This window comes from Microcaecilia unicolor, chromosome 4 (genome assembly GCF_901765095.1).
Source record: "Microcaecilia unicolor chromosome 4, aMicUni1.1, whole genome shotgun sequence".
NCBI classification, from domain to species: domain Eukaryota; kingdom Metazoa; phylum Chordata; class Amphibia; order Gymnophiona; family Siphonopidae; genus Microcaecilia; species Microcaecilia unicolor.
Genome location: NC_044034.1, coordinates 122,196,024 through 122,215,600, shown reverse-complemented (window position 1 = coordinate 122,215,600; position 19,577 = coordinate 122,196,024). Strand labels below are relative to the sequence as shown.

Sequence of the window (19,577 nt, the reverse complement as noted above, 5' to 3'; positions counted from 1 at the left end):
GTGAATTTTCTCTTGAGAAATCAGTCTGATAGGAGGGGTTTGGAGCACTAGAGCACAGGAACGGTGTGTCCCTGGCACAAACAAACTTTTTGTTATTTATCTAGCCAGGTGTGTATAATGCTATCTTGGTTCTATACACACCTTGGGAGGAGCTTTTGAGCCTAGCTAACTTTCTGGATGGCTGGGTTTAGTGCTACTTCAGGTAAAGAACCCTTTGCTTTTAGTAGCACAGGCAGCTACTCTAAATTGAAAGTAAAATAGACTCCTTTTATGAACTTAAAGCTTTGTAAATAGTCCTAAGAAATAAGGCCTGCCTGTCAGGATGTGAATTGTACACTTTGTAGACATGTTATGTAAAGGAGCACACCTTCTCTTCAATTCATTCTATTTCCTGCTTTTGCTATAGTAGGAGGTCTGAGTCTGAAGATGATGACTTGGCCTGTGAAAGAAGCCAAGTCATTAGTGGTGAGCAGAGAGTGGGCCATGGTCTCGGCATGGATTTCAGAAGAGATTCGGGCTACCCCAGTTGTCACGTGGCGAAAGCTGCAAGAGGGGGAGCTGCTGATGCTTCTGATCAGCCCAGGTTGATATGAATGAATGTCTTAAACTGCTGTTGTGTCCTGTGGCTTATTGCATCATCCACAGCTATGTTGTCTGTGAGATCAGTAGCATCCAAACATTTCATGCCTTGTACTCTGTTAAGAATAATTGGAAGTGTGAAGAACATATTTTTTTTTAAATAGTGAATTTGCAGCATCTTATATTTGTACAAATGCATGAAACAATCTTAATGTATTCAATAGCACAGAAAGGTCTGAAAGTAACCTTCTGTTCTTCTCCAACCCAGTCTAAATGTTCTTGTCTTCATATGTTTTTTTTTTTCTCTGTACTTTAATGAGGCTCTGCTTTCCTTCTTTTCTTCCTTTTGCTTACTTCAGTCAGTTTAAAATACTGCAGGCCTTGCAAAAATTTGCTGCTGATTACCTCTCATCTGAAACTAAACCCAAAACCAATCCCAGCGCTGGCCCCAGGGTTGTAACTTGCGCAAAGAAAGTTTTTACACCAGGATGCAACAAAGATGACAATGTGAATGGGTATGTGAACCCAGACTTGGAGAATGATGATCTCTTTGCACGTAAAATTGGAGCTTTCCATGTCAATCAAGTCATGGAAGTGGGTCTTCGAAGAACCCCTGCTGAAGAATGTCCTCTAGAGAAAGACATAGTACTTCTAACAAAGGATAGTGAGATTCCAGACTTAGAGAAGGATGACATGATTGTTCGCAGAGGTGAAAAACAGCAAACGGAAGTGCCTTTGTCAGGTGCACCAGACAAATACCACGCTGTACCTTTTCCAGAGCCATGGACGCTTCCAGAGGAAATACAGATGAAATTTCTCTGCCCAATTAAGAGAGCCACTAAATCGGGGGAGGAACGTCGCCAAGGCAGGATTATAGTACCTTCAGAACAACAAAAAAGAGATGATATGCTGTCTAGAAAGATTGGCACTTGGCAAGTTGTGGGCGCTGTACAACAAAGTTTTATTCCTGGTCCTTGTAACGAGGAGGACTGGAAAAAATGGGAGTCCATCCGGGAGGCCAGCAGAATGAGGCACAAGAAACGGCAGCTGGTTGAGAGGTCAGAATGGTATTCATGCCAGCCAGGGCTGCCGAGAGACAGAACTGGGGCAGGGCCACTGCCCCTCCCCAGTCGAGCTGCTGCCGTCGCCCCCCCCCCCCTTACCTTCCTACGTCTGCTCTTCCCTCGGTTTGTCACTCTCCTGTTCCTGTGTGCCAGGACTCAGGTTATCATGTTAACGCAATCGCCCTTGTCCTGACACCCAGGAGCAGGAGAGAGACTGAAAGAGCAGAGCCTTCTGCCTGCCTCCAGAAGCCTTGCCAGCATGGGGCCCCCTTGGAGGCCTGGCCAGGGGAATCTTGCTCACCCCACCCCACCCCCTCTTGGCAGCCCTGATGCCAGCAATTATGCCTGTGAAGTAGTTGAACAGCTTGGACATTGCATGCTCAGTGTCTTGTTAATTTGCAACGTTTGTCCTTGGTTTTTGAAAATGTAAAAATATATGCAATACAGTCTATTTCTTGCTATAAGAGGGTCCCCATTGTGTGAAGTGTTCGACTGTATCCAGGATTCACACACATGCAAATAATTTTGCATTTGAATAGTGCAGTAGGCTTTGCAAGACCATGCCTTGAATAGGTACATTTATTCTGTTTTGCCTTGCAGTATCACTCCAGTGTATGGGTTCAATAACCATAAGGAATGTTGCTTTTCAGTGAACAATGTATTTGAGCTATGCGTGCAAGCAAGTTTTCCTTTGTTTCCTCCCAAGAGAGTCTTATCTGAGAACCGTATCCTTATGATGGGTTGGTCTTTGAAAACTGGCATATTTTCCATACTTCTAAAATTTTTCTTTGCAAATACAGTATTGCATATATTGATGTGTGATGTCTTTTTTTTAATTATTATTTTTAAATTATTTTTTTGTTGTTACAAATTTTTGTCTTGGGCATTCAAGCTTAACACAGTAACTGTAAACTTTTTTGCTCTATAAATCTGCAGCAAATTGTATCACCCATGGTTTAATAAACTTTGTAGTAGACTTGACTGTCACTAGGGGTATGTACTATAATAAAACATTATAGTCTTGGTTGATGTTTTGCCTTGCATTTGTGTTAAGTTGCTTTCAGATAAAAAAGCTTACTCCATGCATGCTATAACCTTTTTGCTTATAAGATGTTCTATGCATTAAAGGAAAAAAAGATGTCTGAATTTTTGGTTTTCTCTGGTTTCTCAGACTGTTCCAAAAGCTTTCCTTTGATGATGGGTAAGTCTGTGCTTCACGCATGAAATTGCTTCTGCAGAGTTTTCTGTGTCATTGTGTCAGCCTGAATGTGTGCTGCATGCAGGGTAGTGGAACGCTTTTTTGTTTGGGGGTACCCAAGTTGCACCCCAACTCCACCCCTAACCCCAGCATTTCCCCTTCCCTTAACCTATTATCCCATAGTCCACCTGCCTTTATGGCATCCAGCATCTCTATCTCTCCCTCTCAAATACTCCTCCACTGTCCATAGTGTCAATTTCTCTCCTTCCCTGCCTCTCAAACCCCCTCCCTTGCCCCTCCTGTGGTTCCAGCGTTTTTCTTCCCCTCACTTCACTTACCACTTCGGCATTTGTCTCCCTTGCTCCCCCCACGGTAATCCAGCATATCTTGCCTTTCTTCCCTTCCCCCAATCACCCCCATGTGGTAACCAGCATTTCTTTCCTTCCTTCTTCCCCCACCCCCCCTTAGTATCTTTCTTCATCCTCCCACACTATTGATTATTACCATTTCCCCCCGGACGGTGACACTGCAATCTGCTCAACAATATGGCTTCGTGGCTGGCCAGCACTAGGCCTTGTTCATACTCAAGGCCTACTGGCTTCAGCCCCTTTCAACTTCTTGATTGAGGAAGGGGAGTGGAAGCTGGCAGACCTTGAGCATACGTAGATGTTCAAGGCCCTGCACCAGTTGGTCACAAGTTCATTTGCAAAGCAGATTGCTGTCTTGCCTCCTGATAGAGAGATGTAAGGAATCAATACTTAGCACGGGAATTAAAAGAAAAGTGCTAGAGGCCGAGGTGGGGAAGAGGAAGGAAAATTTGTGAGGTGCCACGGCATCTGTGGCTTCTCTCCCCCCCCCCCCCCCCCCCCCCTTTCCAATGGCTGCATGTATACCAGAATCTGCAGTGGAGAAGCCAGGCAACAGTTTAGTGATAACTGTGCATGTATGTTGCTTCAGAATGCAAGACTTTGAGGCTGCCAATTATGTGCTGTTTGCAGTGCCTGAAAGAGGAGCTGTAAATAGGTTTGGTCCGCCTTGTATGTAGCTACAGTACTAGGCCAGGTATATGAACCAGACAAAATTAGGACAAAGAGTAGAAAATGTAGTATTACTACTATTAATTATTTCTATAGCACTACTAGACTACACAGCCCTAGAGGGCTCACAAATAAGTTTTTTGTACCTGGGGCAATGGAGGGTTAGGTGACTTGCCCAAGGTCACAAGGAGCTGTAGGGGGAATCGAACCCAGGTCGCCAGGATCAAAGCTAGTTGCACTAACCATTAGGCTACTTCTCCTCCGTATGGTATACTCCTACTTTTTACCATCACCCTCCAGACTTTGATATGACACTGCCTCTTTATGTCTAAATGGTATATTTAATGGGTTTACTAGCTTTAATAGAAAATTTGAGACACAAAGCAAACAAAAGAACATAAAATCTCTGGGGTGAGTTTATTAGAAGCACATCAACACATGTATTTCTCTTTGTAAAATAAATGCAGAATCTGTGCTTGTGCCTTAACAGCCTGAGTACTTGGTTAGAAAATTATTCTCAACATGGTACCATGTTTCCTCATGAGTATTTCTTTCTTCAATACAACGGTCTTTTTCAAGACCCTTATCAGCTATCAAATCTTGGCAGACAGATCCTACCAGCACTTGCTGGGAGTGCAAGTATTTCTAACTGCCTTTTTCAATACAATGGTCTTTTTCAAGACTGTTTTATCAAATCTTGCTATATGAACTTATACATACAACAGGATTCCTGAGGCAGGCACGTTTGTGCTGAAACATGGCACTGTGTCGAGTCATCTCTATGAATCACCAATAAAAGATTGTTTTTTATTTATTTGGTGCATTTGTACCCCACATTTTCCCACATAAGCAGGTGCAATGTGGCTTACATTAAGTCAAGAGTATACAATTCAATATAGAGATGGCACAGAAACAGAATGTGACAGGAGGGGAAGGTACACGGGATGACACGGGCAAAGGACGGGGTGAAGAGCCAACAAATGGTAGAGGTTAAACAGAGGAGTAGCCAGGGGAATAAGCCTTGGCGAATAAGAAAGTCTTTAAGGACTTCTTGGACTGCTGATGGTCGATGAGCTCCTTAAGCTGTCGTGGCAGGACATTCCAGGATTTTGTGCTGATGAAGGGGAAGGACGAAGCATAAAGAGTCTTGTATTTTACATGCCTAAAGGTGGGGTTTTGAAGATTAGACTGTATATCGAGTGTGCCTTAGTCTCCGTTTGGAGCGCCTGATCCATTTTCCAGTTTTGGTTCCTCTGTGAGATTCGTTGTTCTCTCCAATTTTGTGGTCTTCAGGAAATTATTCTCCCCACCTTGTGAAACAGGCTAACATCAAGCTGAAAATTTAGAAGCAGTTAATCCCTGTTTCCAGTGGCGTAGGAAGGGGGGGGGGCGGTCCGCCCCGGGTGCACGCCGCTGGGGGGGTGTCGTCTCCGTTGGTTCCTTGCTCCCTCTGCCTCGGAACAGGTTACTTCCTGTTCCGGGGCAGAGAGAGCAAGGAACCAATGGAGCCGACGCAGCTCCCAGCGACGTGGGCTCGGGGGCGGATCGGTCCTCCCGCCTGCCCCTCGCTGCCAAAGTAAGTTACAATGCGCTCCGGGGGGGGGGGGGGGTGCGTGCCAGAGGGGGGGCACCGTGCTGCACCCGGGGGGGGGGGGTGCGCGGCGGCGACCCGCCACGGGTGCCAGCCGCCCCCACTACGGCACTGCCTGTTTCTCAAATTCCACAGGTGTTAGGGAAAACATTTGTGGTAGGCTAATAGCTTAAAATCTCTCCCTCCACCCCCTAAATTGCACAGTATTTATTTCCTTTTCTAATACATTAATTTTAAAATGCTTGTCAGTCTTGAATGCTGCTTCATATTGAAGCTTTAACGCTATTCCTGGCCATCAGTAGAAGGGTATTAGCTTCTACAATTTGGTGGTGGATGAAATGTTTGCTTTTTAGAGTAGGCAATTGGAAGCAGAAATAATAAAAACATGATGGGCTTTTTATTTTCAAGTTTTAAATTTTGACATTTTCATTAAGCTTTATTAACTGCCTTCATCAAAGTGGTGTACAAGTGTCGCTCAGCATAGCCAACTTATTGTAGTAACAGCAATCACTATAATTAAATGACCAAATGTCTGCACAGAACAGTCAAGTAAACTTGAATAGATAAATTATAGCAATAGTTGCAATAGGATAATGTCTGTAAGGTATGTTATAAAACAGCACAGAAACATAAAATGTCGGCATGATACAAATCTTAATAGGTAGAAGAGAGGTACAGTTGGAACGTAGACAATGGATATGACAAAGGCATTCACATAAGTGGGTGGTTAAATTTATAGTTGCTCCCATATGAGGAAAGGCTGAAGAGGTTAGGGCTGTTCAGCTTGGAAAACAGACAACTGAGGGGGGATATAATAGAGGCATACAAAATCTTGAGTGGGTGGAAGTGAATTGATTTTTCACTCATGCAAAAAGTACAAAGACCAGGGGACACTTGATGAAATATTTTTTAAACAAATGGGAGGAAATATTGTTTTCACTCAAAGAATAGTTAAGCTCGGGAACTTGTTGCCAGAGGATATGGTAACAATGGTTAATGTATCCCGGTTTAAAAAAGGTTTGTACAGGTTCCTGGAGGAAATGTCCATAGTCTGTTATTGAGATGAACAATGGGGGAAGCCACTGCTTGCCCTGGGATTGGTAGCATGGATTGGTGCTATCAGTTGGGTTTCTGCCAGGTAATTGTGACCTAGATTGGCCACTGCTGGAAGCAGGATACTTGGCTAGATGGATCATTGGTCTGACCCAGTACGGCTATTATGTTCTTATGAATATGGCAGTTGATCTCAGAGAGTACTGCTGTAAGACTCTTAATGCAGTGTGAGTGGCTCGCTAGTCACTACATACACTGAGCCTTGGGAGAAGGGTCAAGCTTTCGCCTGTATTCTGAAGTAGAGATAGACTTCAGTTAGTGAAGCCTCTCTTGGAATCAGTTCCCCGGGGGCTACTCCTGAAAAGGCTTGCTGAGTTCGATTCCCACTTCAGGCACAGGCAGCTCCTTGTGACTCTGGGCAAGTCACTTAACCCTCCATTGCCCCATGTAAGCCGCATTGAGCCTGCCATGAGTGGGAAAGTGCGGGGTACAAATGTAACAAAAAAATATGGCGTGGTTTCCTTTTGAAGGGTACAGATAAGGATGGGAAAACTTTAGAGGGTTAACCTATTTAAGTACTGTGGCCCATTCCCTCTGACGGCCTTAAAGACTAGAGAGGGTTTTGAAATAAACTTGGGTGTTTTGGGGTATGGTTAAGTCTTACTGTTATACACCAGGTAGAACTCTGAGAAGGCTATTTATAAGACCTCCACATCTGACCTGCATCTCTGGATAAATCAGTGGGTCTATACTGAACTAAACTAAAGAGGGTGTTAATAATAGATTATAACAAACAGTAGGAGAGATATTTTAGTTCCAACAGTTATCAATTTATTTACTTACTGACAGGCATGTACAATCAATTAGTTATAGGAATACAGTAATCCAGCTGCAAACAGGTGCTATCTGAATCTTAGTCTTTTATAATTTCTTTTACCAATCAAAGGTTTTACATGGGAAAGCAATTAGGTAATTTGTCAATTCTGCTGGTCACATTGGTTTCCCCTGGAGAGAGAGAGTGGCAACCCTTCTCTCTGGCTTAAACCAGGAAATACACTGATTTTTATAGGTCTACTCAGGATATGGATAATATGACAGTAAATACATCTAATTGGATCTGTGCTAATGTCATGGTTATCACTAATTGGCTATGCTAATGAGTAGTACTATCTTGTAAACATGTTTTTAACTTTAGCTTAGTTTAACCACAAGTTTAAGCAAGACCTGTACCTGGCCCTGAGAAAGTTTCTGCCCCCTAGCTCCTTCCTCATTTAGCTGCATGGTCCTTCTTTATTTTGCTGCATGGTGTGTCCCAATAGCTCAAGAGTTTGCTGGAACTTCAGAGTTCAAATTTCGGCTAATGGCCTGTACTTTTCTTGTCATTTTTAGAGCCTGAACCTAAGTCTCAGGCCCGGGCTTCCAAATAATTATACAGTTTCTACAGTGCCTTACAGTAAATGTGATTAGGTTACACTACTTTCAGCATTCTGAATGAATTGGACTGGTGCAAACTCTTTGCAGTCAGACTAATGTATAGGGCGTTATAGTAATCTAGCCATGCCATGGTAAGGCATGGGAAAGGGAATGGGATTTGGTGTTCTGCCTTTTCTGTGGTTACTAATCAAAGCAGTTGATATTATATACAGGTATTGGAGGATTAAGTGGTGACTTGCTTAGAGACGCAAGAAGCTGCTGTGGGAATTGAACCCAGTTCTCCTGGGAGGCTACTCCTCCACTGTGGACTGCTGTGATCATACTCAGCTTCTCGATATATGTGGAGAAGATATGTAGTTGCTGCAGATGATAGCACTATTTCAAGGTTGTCTGAACAACAGTAGTATCCTGAGATTCCTGACTTGTGATAGGGGGGAGTTTGTAGGTCTGAAAAGAGGTTTTGATGTCTGTTTCTTAGCAGTTTGCATTAGGAGCCCACAGAATCTGCTTTACTTACAGAGGGCTAGGTTTACGTACTGTAAATTAGTGTTCTATTGTTACTACTTGTTGACACATTAATTTGTGTTATTTGACAGCTCCCGTATTATACAGTAGACCCCATTAATTAATGCACATTAATGGTGTTAGAATGTGCTAATATGGTAGCGTATGTCAGTAAACTTAGTCCAGATTTTGTTGTATGTCCAGTCTTGTCACTTGTTAGGCAGTCAGTTTATTCAAATTGTTATGAGTAGTGTGTATGTCATCTGCTCAGATGTGAACTGGTGTCCTTCAACCTTAACAGCTCAGCTAGAGGCTTGAGGAGAAGTGATGGTATGGTTCCCTGTGATAAGTGTGCAAGTTTAATATTGTGGTCACACTCAGACTGTATCAAGGCAGATCTCTTATACTGCTACTGCTTATCACTTCTATAGCACAAGGCACAAGCAGCGCTGTACATCATACACGAAAAGACAGTCCCTGCTCAAAGAGCTCACAATCTAAATAGGACAAACACACAGAACAACTAGGAGGTAAGGGAATTAAAGCGAGGTGGTGATAAAAGGGGTACAGGGCAAGTGGAGTATTGGTTAGGAGTCAAAAGCAGTGTTAAAGAGGTGGGCTTTTAGCCTGGATTTGAAAACGGCCAAAGACGGGGCTAGACGTACAGGCTCTTATCACGGTTTCTATGTAGTCTGTCTAGCAGGGATATGAAAACTGTTTCATAGGCAGGCCTGATTACAGCTTGACGGGGATGTAGCTGGTTTCTTATAGGCAATCCTATTTAGTTTGCACAATGCTGATACAATATAAATAACATTGCATTCCAGAACATTTATTCAGCATTGAGGGCTTGCACCTTAGGGAAACATTTTTTTGTGGGAGAAAGGAGGGTGGGGGCTATTTTTGTGCATTTGTCAGGTTCTTCACCTTTGACAGAAAATAACTTGGTTTATTCCCCGGTGCAGAGTTCCAATGACAAACACTGCAACTTTTGTTAAAAATTAGAGAAACTTTTCATATAGTCATTTTTGGTTAGTTGCCTTTTTTTAAAAACTCCATTCTTAAATGCTAGTATGCAACCTTTAATCCAGAACATTTCTCTCTCCATTTTTTCCTCACTGTGATGTGTGTACTTAAAGGGCAAATTTTGAAAACAATTTATCCAGGTAAAATACGCATCAGAAACTTGCTTCCCTTAAGAGTTACGTCCACGATGCATTTGCTTTCAATGATACTAGAAGATACTCGTGGATATATTTAGGTTGGAATAGGGAATTGTACGTAAATTGAATTTTTGAATCTCTGTGCACTATTTCCTTTTGAAAAACTATCCACAGGAAAAGATGCACCTAGACAGGCTATTTTAAAAACTGGCCACCAAAATATAAGGGTGAAAATGTTAAACAGAGTTCAGCTAAGGGGATTTAAGCCTTCTTTAAAGGTGAAAGAACTTTTTCGTGACCTTACAGAGTGATAACTGGTGTTACTGAAGCTTGCGTTTCATGCTGCCATTGCTCCTAACTTTTGTTTGCATGTTTGTTTTGCTTCATGGAATGTGTTTCATAGAATTTGTAGTGTTGCATGATTCTGCCAGTTCCTAAAACTACCTTCATAAACATGTTAAGTGTGCATGTTTTTCAAACTATTAATGTTCACAATTTGTAAGTGTATTTAACTTGTGTTTTGAGTAGAGAGGTGTGGTAGCTGGGTTAGTCCACTTTTAAAGGTAATCAACAGAAATAAAACAAAATAAAACATGGAAAAGAAAATAAGATGATACCTTTTTTATTGGACATAACTTAATACATTTCTTGATTAGCTTTCGAAGGTTGCCCTTCTTCGTCAGATCAGAAATAAGCAAATATTGGTAGATGACAGTATATATAAGTGAAACATCAAAGCAATTTGTTTCACTTGTGTTTGAGAAATAGGTGTACTATTTCAGTGTTTCCCAAGTCTTTCCTGGAGTACCCCCTTACCAGTCAGGTTTTCAGGATATCGACGATGAATATTCATGAAAGATTTGCATACAATGGAGGCAGTGTATACAAATCAATTTCATGCATATTCATTGTGAATATCTTAGAAAACCTGCCTGGCAAGGGGTACTCAAGGACTGACTTGGGAAACACTGTACTTTATTTTCTTACATGCTATTCAAATACAAGTTATAGGGAATGTCAAATGACTATGGTGTCTATCCTTGCTCATTCAGATTTCAGAACACTGCAAATGTTTGGATTTGTACCAAATTTCTACAATCTGTCTAAAGCAAACATTGTAAACATGGTAACTTTTGTGCATTGGCCCCTTAGTTCTTGCTGGTTCACAATAAGACAGTGCTGTTTATAACCAAGCTAGTGTTCAACCCAGCAAGGTTTATTCTTTGTGGTTAAATCCTGCAAAGTGGGCATCTTGTTGTTGTTTTTTTTTAGTCCTTTTAATCTGTGTGTTGTCCTCCTCCTCCTACCCCCCCCCAATAGGAGCAAATCTGTGGATGATGTTAACTCAGAGGACCTTCAGGCTATGCGTAAAATTCGCTTTGAAGAGCTGCAGAAAATAAAATCCCAAATACAAGAACAGGATCAAAAATGGCAAGATGTAAGTACTAAAAGCAATATGTAATGTGCCTAGTTGCATAGGAGGTTGATGGATAAGGACTGATGTAACCTGCTCATTCTACCCATTTAGGTTCAGGTCAAGCCAGGAAAGCTTAGCTGCCTGCTGGGTATCACATTTTATCCAAGTCAGTTTTGATGTCTTCTTTTTGCTTCTCTGCCCTTGTGGAAGACCTGGATGTTGCCTAAAGCATGGACATTCAGCTTCCCTCAGTGTCTTTACCTACACTTAGTTCATCCCAACCCCAGAAAAGCTCATTGAGTCAATTCACTTGGCTTGCTGTCCTCTTTGAATATATGATTTTTTTTCTTTCCTGTTACTTTTGGCATTCTTTTCAATTATTTGTTAATTTTATATTTGTAAACTGCCTTGATCTGCATGCTGGGACGTTTTCAATATAACGTCTAAATCCAATCTTGGACTTGTTGAGGAAGAAGTCCAAAAATCCAGTAGTGAATGTAGTCATTTTCAAACCAGAAAGTCCAACTTCTTTGTTTCAAAAGTGGCCATTTGATAGATGTGTTTGTGCTCAGTGTGTTTATCTTTTTGTACCATTTTTAGAAAAATAAAAAAGTCTAAGTGAAGAATGCCCAAAAACAAGCCATTGGGGATGTATGGGGGGTCAGCGTTCTTAGTAGACTGGACATATGGACATCCCAGCAGAACAGGGGGGCACTGTAGTGGACGCCACATAAAAGGTCCCAGGTACACATCTCACCGTCATCCCCTTATACTGTATGGTGAGCCCTCGAAAACCCACCAAAAACCTAATGTACCCAACTGTACACCATTACAGTAGACCTTATGGCTGCAGGTGTCACCTATGTGTGAGCACAGTAGGTTTTCAGTGGGTTTTGAAGGGCTCACACTAGTGGCATATGGGCCTGGGATCCCTTCTCTACAGTGCACTGCACTGACCACTAGGCTACACAAGGGACCTGCTTACTGCTCTAATAGTCCTGGCTATAAGATCTGAAGCTGTCATAGAGACTGGTATGTACTGTTTTTCTCATCTTTGGGGTTGGGAGGGGGGCAGTGACCACTGGGGGAGTAAGGGGGGGGGTCATGCCTTAATCCATCTAGTGGTTCTTTGGTCAGAGCACCTTTTTGTGACTCTCGTGATTGAAACGGGTCTAGACCAGAACATAGTTTGTAGCCCCGGATGTTTTTTTTTTCTCATTATTGCAGAATACATCCAAGTTTTGGAAATACCCAAATCCCACCCCAACATGCCCCCTTATGATTTGGATGCACTGCATAGAAAACCATCTTTAAAATGGGTTTCGAAAACGATTTGGATGTTTTGGCAAAAAAAAGTCCATCTGCCACTTTGCGCCATTTTTTGGATGTTTTTCTGTTTTGAAAATGAGCCCCGTAATCACTCTCAAACACAGTATTGGCTTCTACCACTTTAGCTCATAAGCTCTTAAGCTCTTCCAGTTATAATAACCATATAGCCATGGTGCATTCTTTGACCCTACCCCCTTTAGCTTTATAACATGATTCCTTATCCTGGGATTTTATTTTTATATGGAAACTTCCACCCTCTTGTACTTTTTAGTCTGCAAAGTATTTATTTTCTAGAATGTGCATCTAGAGTGTATTAAACTTCTTTGCAGGATTTGTATTGTTGACACTATGGGGCTCGTTTTCAAAGCACTTAGACTTACAAAGTTCTGTAGATTACTATAGAGCTTTGTAAGTCTAAATGCTTTGAAAATGAGTACCCATATCATTCTAATAGCTCTTCATCACATAAGAACTTAATATCCATACTGGGTCACACCGATGTCCTAGCCCAGTATCCTGCTTCCAAGAGTTCCCAATCCAGGTCGTAAGTACCTGGCAGAATCCTAAAGAGTAGTAAGATTCCATGTTATCAATCCCAGGGATAAAGAAGGCCAAGAGGGATTACGAAAAAAAAGATAGCATTAGAGGCAAAAAAAACATAGTAAAAATTTTTTTCGGTATATTAAAAGCAGGAAGCCGGCAAAAGAATCGGTTGGGCCTCTGGATGACCGAGGGGTAAAAGGGGCGATCAAGGAAGACAAAGACGTAACGGAGAGACTGAATGAATTCTTTGCTTCGGTCTTCACCGAGGAAGATTTGGGTGGGATACCGGTGTCAGAAATGGTATTTCGAGCGGAAGAGTCGGTGAAACTTACTGACTTCACGGTAAACCTGGAGGACGTAATGGGGCAGTTCGGCAAACTGAAGAGTAGCAAATCTCCTGGACCGGATGGTATTCACCCTAGAGTACTGATAGAACTGAAAAATGAGCTTGCGGAGCTACTGCTAGTGATATGCAACTTATCCTTAAAATCGAGCGTGGTACCGGAAGATTGGAGGGTGGCCAATGTAACGCCCATTTTTAAAAAAGGCTCCAGGGGAGATCCGGGAAATTATAGACCGGTGAGTCTGACATCGGTGCCGGGGAAAATGGTAGAGGCTATTATTAAAAACAAAATTACAGAGCACATCCGAGGACATGGATTACTGAGACCGAGTCAGCACGGCTTTTGTGTGGGGAAATCTTGCCTGACCAATTTACTTCAATTCTTTGAAGGAGTAAACAAACATGTGGACAAAGGGGAGCCGGTTGATATTGTGTATCTGGATTTTCAAAAGGCGTTTGACAAGGTACCTCATGAAAGGCTACAGAGGAAATTGGAGGGTCATGGGATAGGAGGAAATGTCCTATTGTGGATTAAAAACTGGTTGAAGGATAGGAAACAGAGTGGGGTTAAATGGGCAGTATTCACAATGGAGAAGGGTAGTTAGTGGGGTTCCTCAGGGGTCTGTGCTAGGACCGCTGCTTTTTAATATATTTATAAATGATTTAGAGATGGGAGTAACTAGTGAGGTAATTAAATTTGCTGATGACACAAAGTTATTCAAAGTCGTTAACTCGCGACAGGATTGTGAAAAATTACAAGAGGACCTTACGAGACTGGGAGACTGGGCGGCTAAATGGCAGATGATGTTTAATGTGAGCAAGTGCAAGGTGATACATGTGGGAAAAAAGAACCCGAATTATAGCTACTTCATGCAAGGTTCCACGTTAGGAGTTACGGACCAAGAAAGGGATCTTGGTGTCGTCGTCGATAACACACTGAAACCTTCTGCTCAGTGTGCTGCTGCGGCTAGGAAAGCGAATAGAATGTTGGGTATTATTAGGAAAGGTATGGAAAACAGGTGTGAGGATGTTATAATGCCTTTGTATCGCTCCATGGTGCGACCGCACCTTGAGTATTGTGTTCAATTCTGGTCGCCGCATCTCAAGAAAGATATAGTAGAATTGGAAAAGGTGCAGCGAAGGGCGACTAAAATGATAGCGGGGATGGGACGACTTCCCTATGAAGAAAGACTAAGGAGGCTAGGGTTATTCAGCTTGGAGAAGAGACGGCTGAGGGGAAACATGATAGAGGTATATAAAATAATGAGTGGAGTGGAACAGGTGGATGTGAAGTGTCTGTTCACGCTTTCCAAAAATACTAGGACTAGGGGGCATGTGATTAAACTACAGTGTAGTAAATTTAAAACAAATCGGAGAAAATGTTTCTTCACCCAACGTGTAATTAAACTCTGGAATTCATTGCCGGAAAATGTGGTGAAGGCGGTTAGCTTAGCAGAGTTTAAAAAGGGGTTGGACGGTTTCCTAAAGGACAAGTCCATAAACCGCTACTAAACGGACTTGGAAAAATCCAAAATTCCAGGAATAACATGTATAGAATGTTTGTACGTTTGGGAAGCTTGCCAGGTGTCCTTGGCCTGGATTGGCCGCTGTCGTGGACAAGATGCTGGGCTCGATGGACCCTTGGTCTTTTCCCAGTATGGCATTACTTATGTACTTATGTACAGTAGCTTTCCCCCCGCCTATCTTAATAGCAGATTATAGATGTCTCCTCCGGGAACTTGTCTAAACCTTTTAAAACCAGATAAGCTAACTGCTGTTACCACATCCTTTGGCAACTGAACTATTGGTTGAGTAAAAAAAAAAAAAAAATTCTCCTATTTGTTTTAAAAATATTACCATGTAAATTCATGGAGTGTCTCCTAGTCTTTGTACTTTTTGAAAAAGTAAACACCTGTTCTATTCCACTCAGATTCCTATATGTCCCCCTTCAGTTGGCTCTTTTCCAAGTAGAATAGACTTAGGGCCCTGTTTTCTAAGCCGCGCTAGAGGCATGCTAGCGTTTTTAGCGCGCACTAAATGCTAGAGATGCCCATAGGAATATGTGGGCATCTCTAGCATTTAGCGTGTGCTAAAAATACTAGCGCACCTTAGTAAACAGGGCCCTTAACCTCTTAAGCCTTTCCTTATATGAGAGGATTCCATCACCTTAATTATTTTGGTTGCCCTTCTTTGAATCTTTTCTAATTTTATTTTTAAATAAGGTGACCAGAATTGCACACGGTACTCGAGGTGAAGTTGCACCATAAAGCAATACAGAAGCATGGAGTGATACGGAGGCATTGTAATCTTTGTCTTATTTTCTATCCCTTTCCTAATAATTCCTAGCATTCTGTTTGCTTTTTTTGGCTGTCACCACACACTGAGCAGATTGCCCTGAACAGCTTCAGTGCTTTTAATGTCCTTATGAAGATTTAGTCACTAATATTGAGCATGGTTACATTAGCTTTCCTCAAGAGTTCAGGCACAGTGGGCGATCTGAATGATAGGCATCAGATTGTTAGTAACAGGTCTGCAATTTTAAGTGTTTACAGATCTAGGCTGAATACCAGTTGGTACACGTGATTTGATGAACTTTAGTTTTTCAAGATGCTTTTAAGTATTCCAATTATACCATTAAGTTATTGAAGGTTTGAAAGTGACATTTGAGCAAGGAAAAACTGAGCATTGTTCATTCAGAAATACTGTACTTCTCTATAAAATTCTTTATAGGAGTCAAGCTAATGACTGTACCTATTGTAGATATGTTTTTTTCCAATATGATGAACACAGACCTGCTTATAATCGAACGAGAAAAACGCCCAAGTTCCGACCTAAATCGGGAGATGGACGTTTATCTCACAAAAACGAATAACGCGGTATAATCAAAAGCCGAATTTGGACGTTTTCAACTGCACTCCGTCGCGGATGCGGACAATGTTGATGGGGCGTGTCGAAGGCGTGGTGAAGGCGGAACTGGGGCGTGGTTATATGCCGGTCAGAGATGGGCGCCTTTCGCCGATAATGGAAAAAAAATATGCGTTTTTAGCGAGAATTTAGGGCACTTTTCCTGGACCCTGTTTTTCCACGAATAAGGCCCCAAAAAGTGCCCTAAATGACCAGATGACCACTGGAGGGAATCGGGGATGACCTCTCCTGACTCCCCCAGTGGTCACGAACCCCCTCCCACCACAAAATATGCCGTTTCACAACTTTTTATTTTCACCCTCAAATGTCATACCCACCTCCCTGGCAGCAGTATGCAGGTCACTGGAGCAGTGGACTTCAGGCAGGTGGACCCAGGCTCCTCCCCCCCCCCCCCCCACCTGTTACACTTGTGCTGGTAAATGGGAGCCCTCCAAACCGCCCCCCAAACCCACTGTACCCACGTGTAGGTGCCCCCCTTCACCCCTTAGGGCTATAGTAATGGTGTAGACTTGTGGGCAGTGGGTTTTGAGGGGGATTTTGGGGGCTCAACACCCAAGGGAAGGGTGCTATGCACCTGGGAGCTGTTTTACCTTTTTTTTTTTTTTTTTTGTAAAAGTGCCCCCTAGGGTGCCCGGTTGGTGTCCTGGCATGTGAGGTGGACCGGTGCAGTACGAATCCTGGCCCCTCCCACGAATAAATGTCTTGGAGTTATTCGTTTTTGAGCTGGGCGTTTTCGGTTTCCATTATCGCTGAAAAACAAAAACGCCCAGCTCAAAAAAAGATAAACGTCCATGTTTTTTCGAAAATACGATTCGGTCCGCCCCTTCACGGACCCGTTCTCGGAGATAAACGCCCATGGAGATAGGCGTTTCTGTTCGATTATGCCCCTCAGAGTGTCTCTAATTAGAAAATGAATGGTATAAAAAACAAAACTTAAAGGGTTGCATATGTATTTGCATGTCAAGTGGTGCTTAGATGGCAAATCTGGCTGTATCAACTCAGGCCTGTGCTGGGCTGGCTATACAGTCTGAGTCCTGCATATAGCAATCTGGTTGTAGGATGGGCTGAAGGGAGTTTCAACAGAAACTCCAGTAATTTGGAATGTGCGAATAGTGCCGGGCGGACTGCTACGGTCTTTGTCCCGCAAATTCAAGACTGGTTCAGATAGGCTGGAATGGGTTTTGACGGCAACTCCAATAGTTGGAACATAAAGACAGAGCCGGGCAGACTTCTACGGTCTCTGTTCCCCAGAAATACCAAAGAAAAAGACCATGATCAAGTAAATATCACATCACATTCATTGTTGATTTAATCTTGAATTGATAATGAATGTGATTGTTGGGCAGACTGGATGGACCATTGAGGTCTTTATCTCCCATCACTTACTATGTTACTATGTAATACTGTTGAGTGTAGGCAGTAGGCAGGTAACTAAAATATGGACAGTGAATGTGGTAAAAGGAGGAATATTGAAGCAAGAACAGAAACAAAATGCAGAAAACCCAGCAATTTGCTATGTCTTGTTGATAGTCCCATTAATCTAATCTATGCTGTAACTTTTTTATAATGCTACACATTGTGCAGCACAGTTAAAAAAAATAACACTTTTCAAGGAACTGTGGACCAAAATAGACTAACGTTGACCTGTTGGTGTATATGAAACTGTGAGCATGTTCTGACTTTGTGGAAATCTAGGTACGTATCAGCCTTTTTTTTTAAAGCATTTTTCCTAGCTGATATATGGTATTCAAGTTACAGTGCCTGTGGACGATATTTTTTTTGTTGTATTTTTGTACTCATTCTGTTACTTATTGTGGAAAATGCATAAAGGGGTAATTCTAAAAGGCGCCTTCCAGTTTTAGGCATCAGGAAGATATATAAATGGCCTCTTTATAGAATACCAACTAGTGCAAAATATGCACCATGATTAGATGGCTTGTACTTTACTTGTGAGCATGCAAATAGAGTTTTTAGGTGGAACATACAAGTACATGCATAAATTTGCAGAATTCTGTCATTTTATGTATATATGTGCTAATATTTAGGCACAGGCATTTATTCCATCTATAGAGCTGGGGTAAGTGATCATATCTTTATATGTGCTTTTATTGGCCATTTGCATTAGCATTCTATAAAGAAAAACAGGCCCTCACACACAGGAGTCAATTTTATTGTAATGATTGGGGGTGCTATGCCTAGTGGAAATTACCTTTTCCATGAATACAGTCAAGGAGTTTGCTACATATTGGGGGTACTCAAGCACCCATAGCAAACATGGAGCTGGCTGCTATGCACTTGTGTTACAGAATAGGTTAACAATAGTTGCCGTAGCCAGAACCTATAGTGGGCATTATTTGATAATTTTCAGGGTCTCTCTGAACTCCTGTGTGAGTGTGTATTCCACCATAAGCATTAAGACCATGCTTCTGACAAAACTTATATATAAACAAAAATAGGTTTACATGTTAATCCTAACTGCTATCACAAGGATTTTTTTTTTTTTTTAAAGACTGAGGGATTCTAAAGGTCTGCTGTCTTCTAGTTTTCACTGGTGTCTCCTCACTGGTGATCCAGGTAAAGGTAAAAAGCAGTAGCTTTCATGCCAGATTGAACTAGTTGAAGCTGAACTAGTTGAAGCAGCATAGCCTAGTTCTCCAGAAACTGACCTGAGGCCGAAGAATATTGTGTAAGAAATCCATGTTTGATTTCTGGATTAGGTTTTCCAATCCCCGGTCAGCTGGAGATACTTTGGAAGGGAAGGAGTTGGTCATTGTGCAGTGGGGACACCTAGTGGCTGGAGTTGCAAGACATAATTGCAGGGTTTCAGAAGAAACCCTGGTACCTGTCTTTCAGCTGGGGACTGTATTCATGGCTGGAGTAGAAGCAATTTGGGGGTGGGGTGGGGGGGGGGAAGGGTTAGATACAAAGTAGAGAAAAAGTTCAGAGTAGTTACAAAATAAGGCTTAGGGAACCAGACCACAGCCCTGGCTATTGTTGAGCAGTATGGGTCCAAGAGCATTGCTTACAGATTCATAATGCCCCACATAGGAGTCAACTTTTCAAAATGAAGGGGGTGCACAAAACAAGATAAATTATCCCTCGCTGAGCACAGTGAAGGAATTTGCTAAATATTAGAGGTACTCGGCACATACTGCACCAACAGATCTGGTACCTATGGTCCCACTGGTTTATAGAATATTTTGTTAACTTTACATTATTTATGCAAAATGCAAAAGCAGTTTCCACTAGAAACGTGTGCATATGTCTTACAAGGAGTTCTGTTGGTTGCTTTGGTTTATACGTTTTTATAACCCTTAAAGTTCAGCCTTAGCCTCTGTTCCCCCCTTGTAGACTAACACTTTCATGCCTCAACTTTAGTTCAGGATTTGCAATCTAT

The 19,577-nt window shown here is 42.1% G+C and overlaps 1 protein-coding gene across 4 annotated transcripts in view; it reads left to right on the top strand.

Moving 5' to 3' along the window:
* LMO7 (LIM domain 7) overlaps positions 1-19,577 on the top strand; it is a 398,841-nt gene that overhangs the window by 302,038 nt on the left and 77,226 nt on the right. For 2 of the 4 annotated variants that reach the window (XM_030200598.1, XM_030200600.1), the window contains exons 9-10: positions 2,815-2,844; positions 10,944-11,061. In XM_030200598.1, coding sequence (XP_030056458.1) covers positions 2,815-2,844; positions 10,944-11,061 — 148 coding nt within the window. Of the gene's footprint in view, positions 1-406; positions 584-938; positions 1,638-2,814; positions 2,845-10,943; positions 11,062-19,577 lie in introns of all 4 variants that reach the window. The other 2 variants (XM_030200597.1, XM_030200599.1) reach the window with 2 other exon arrangements.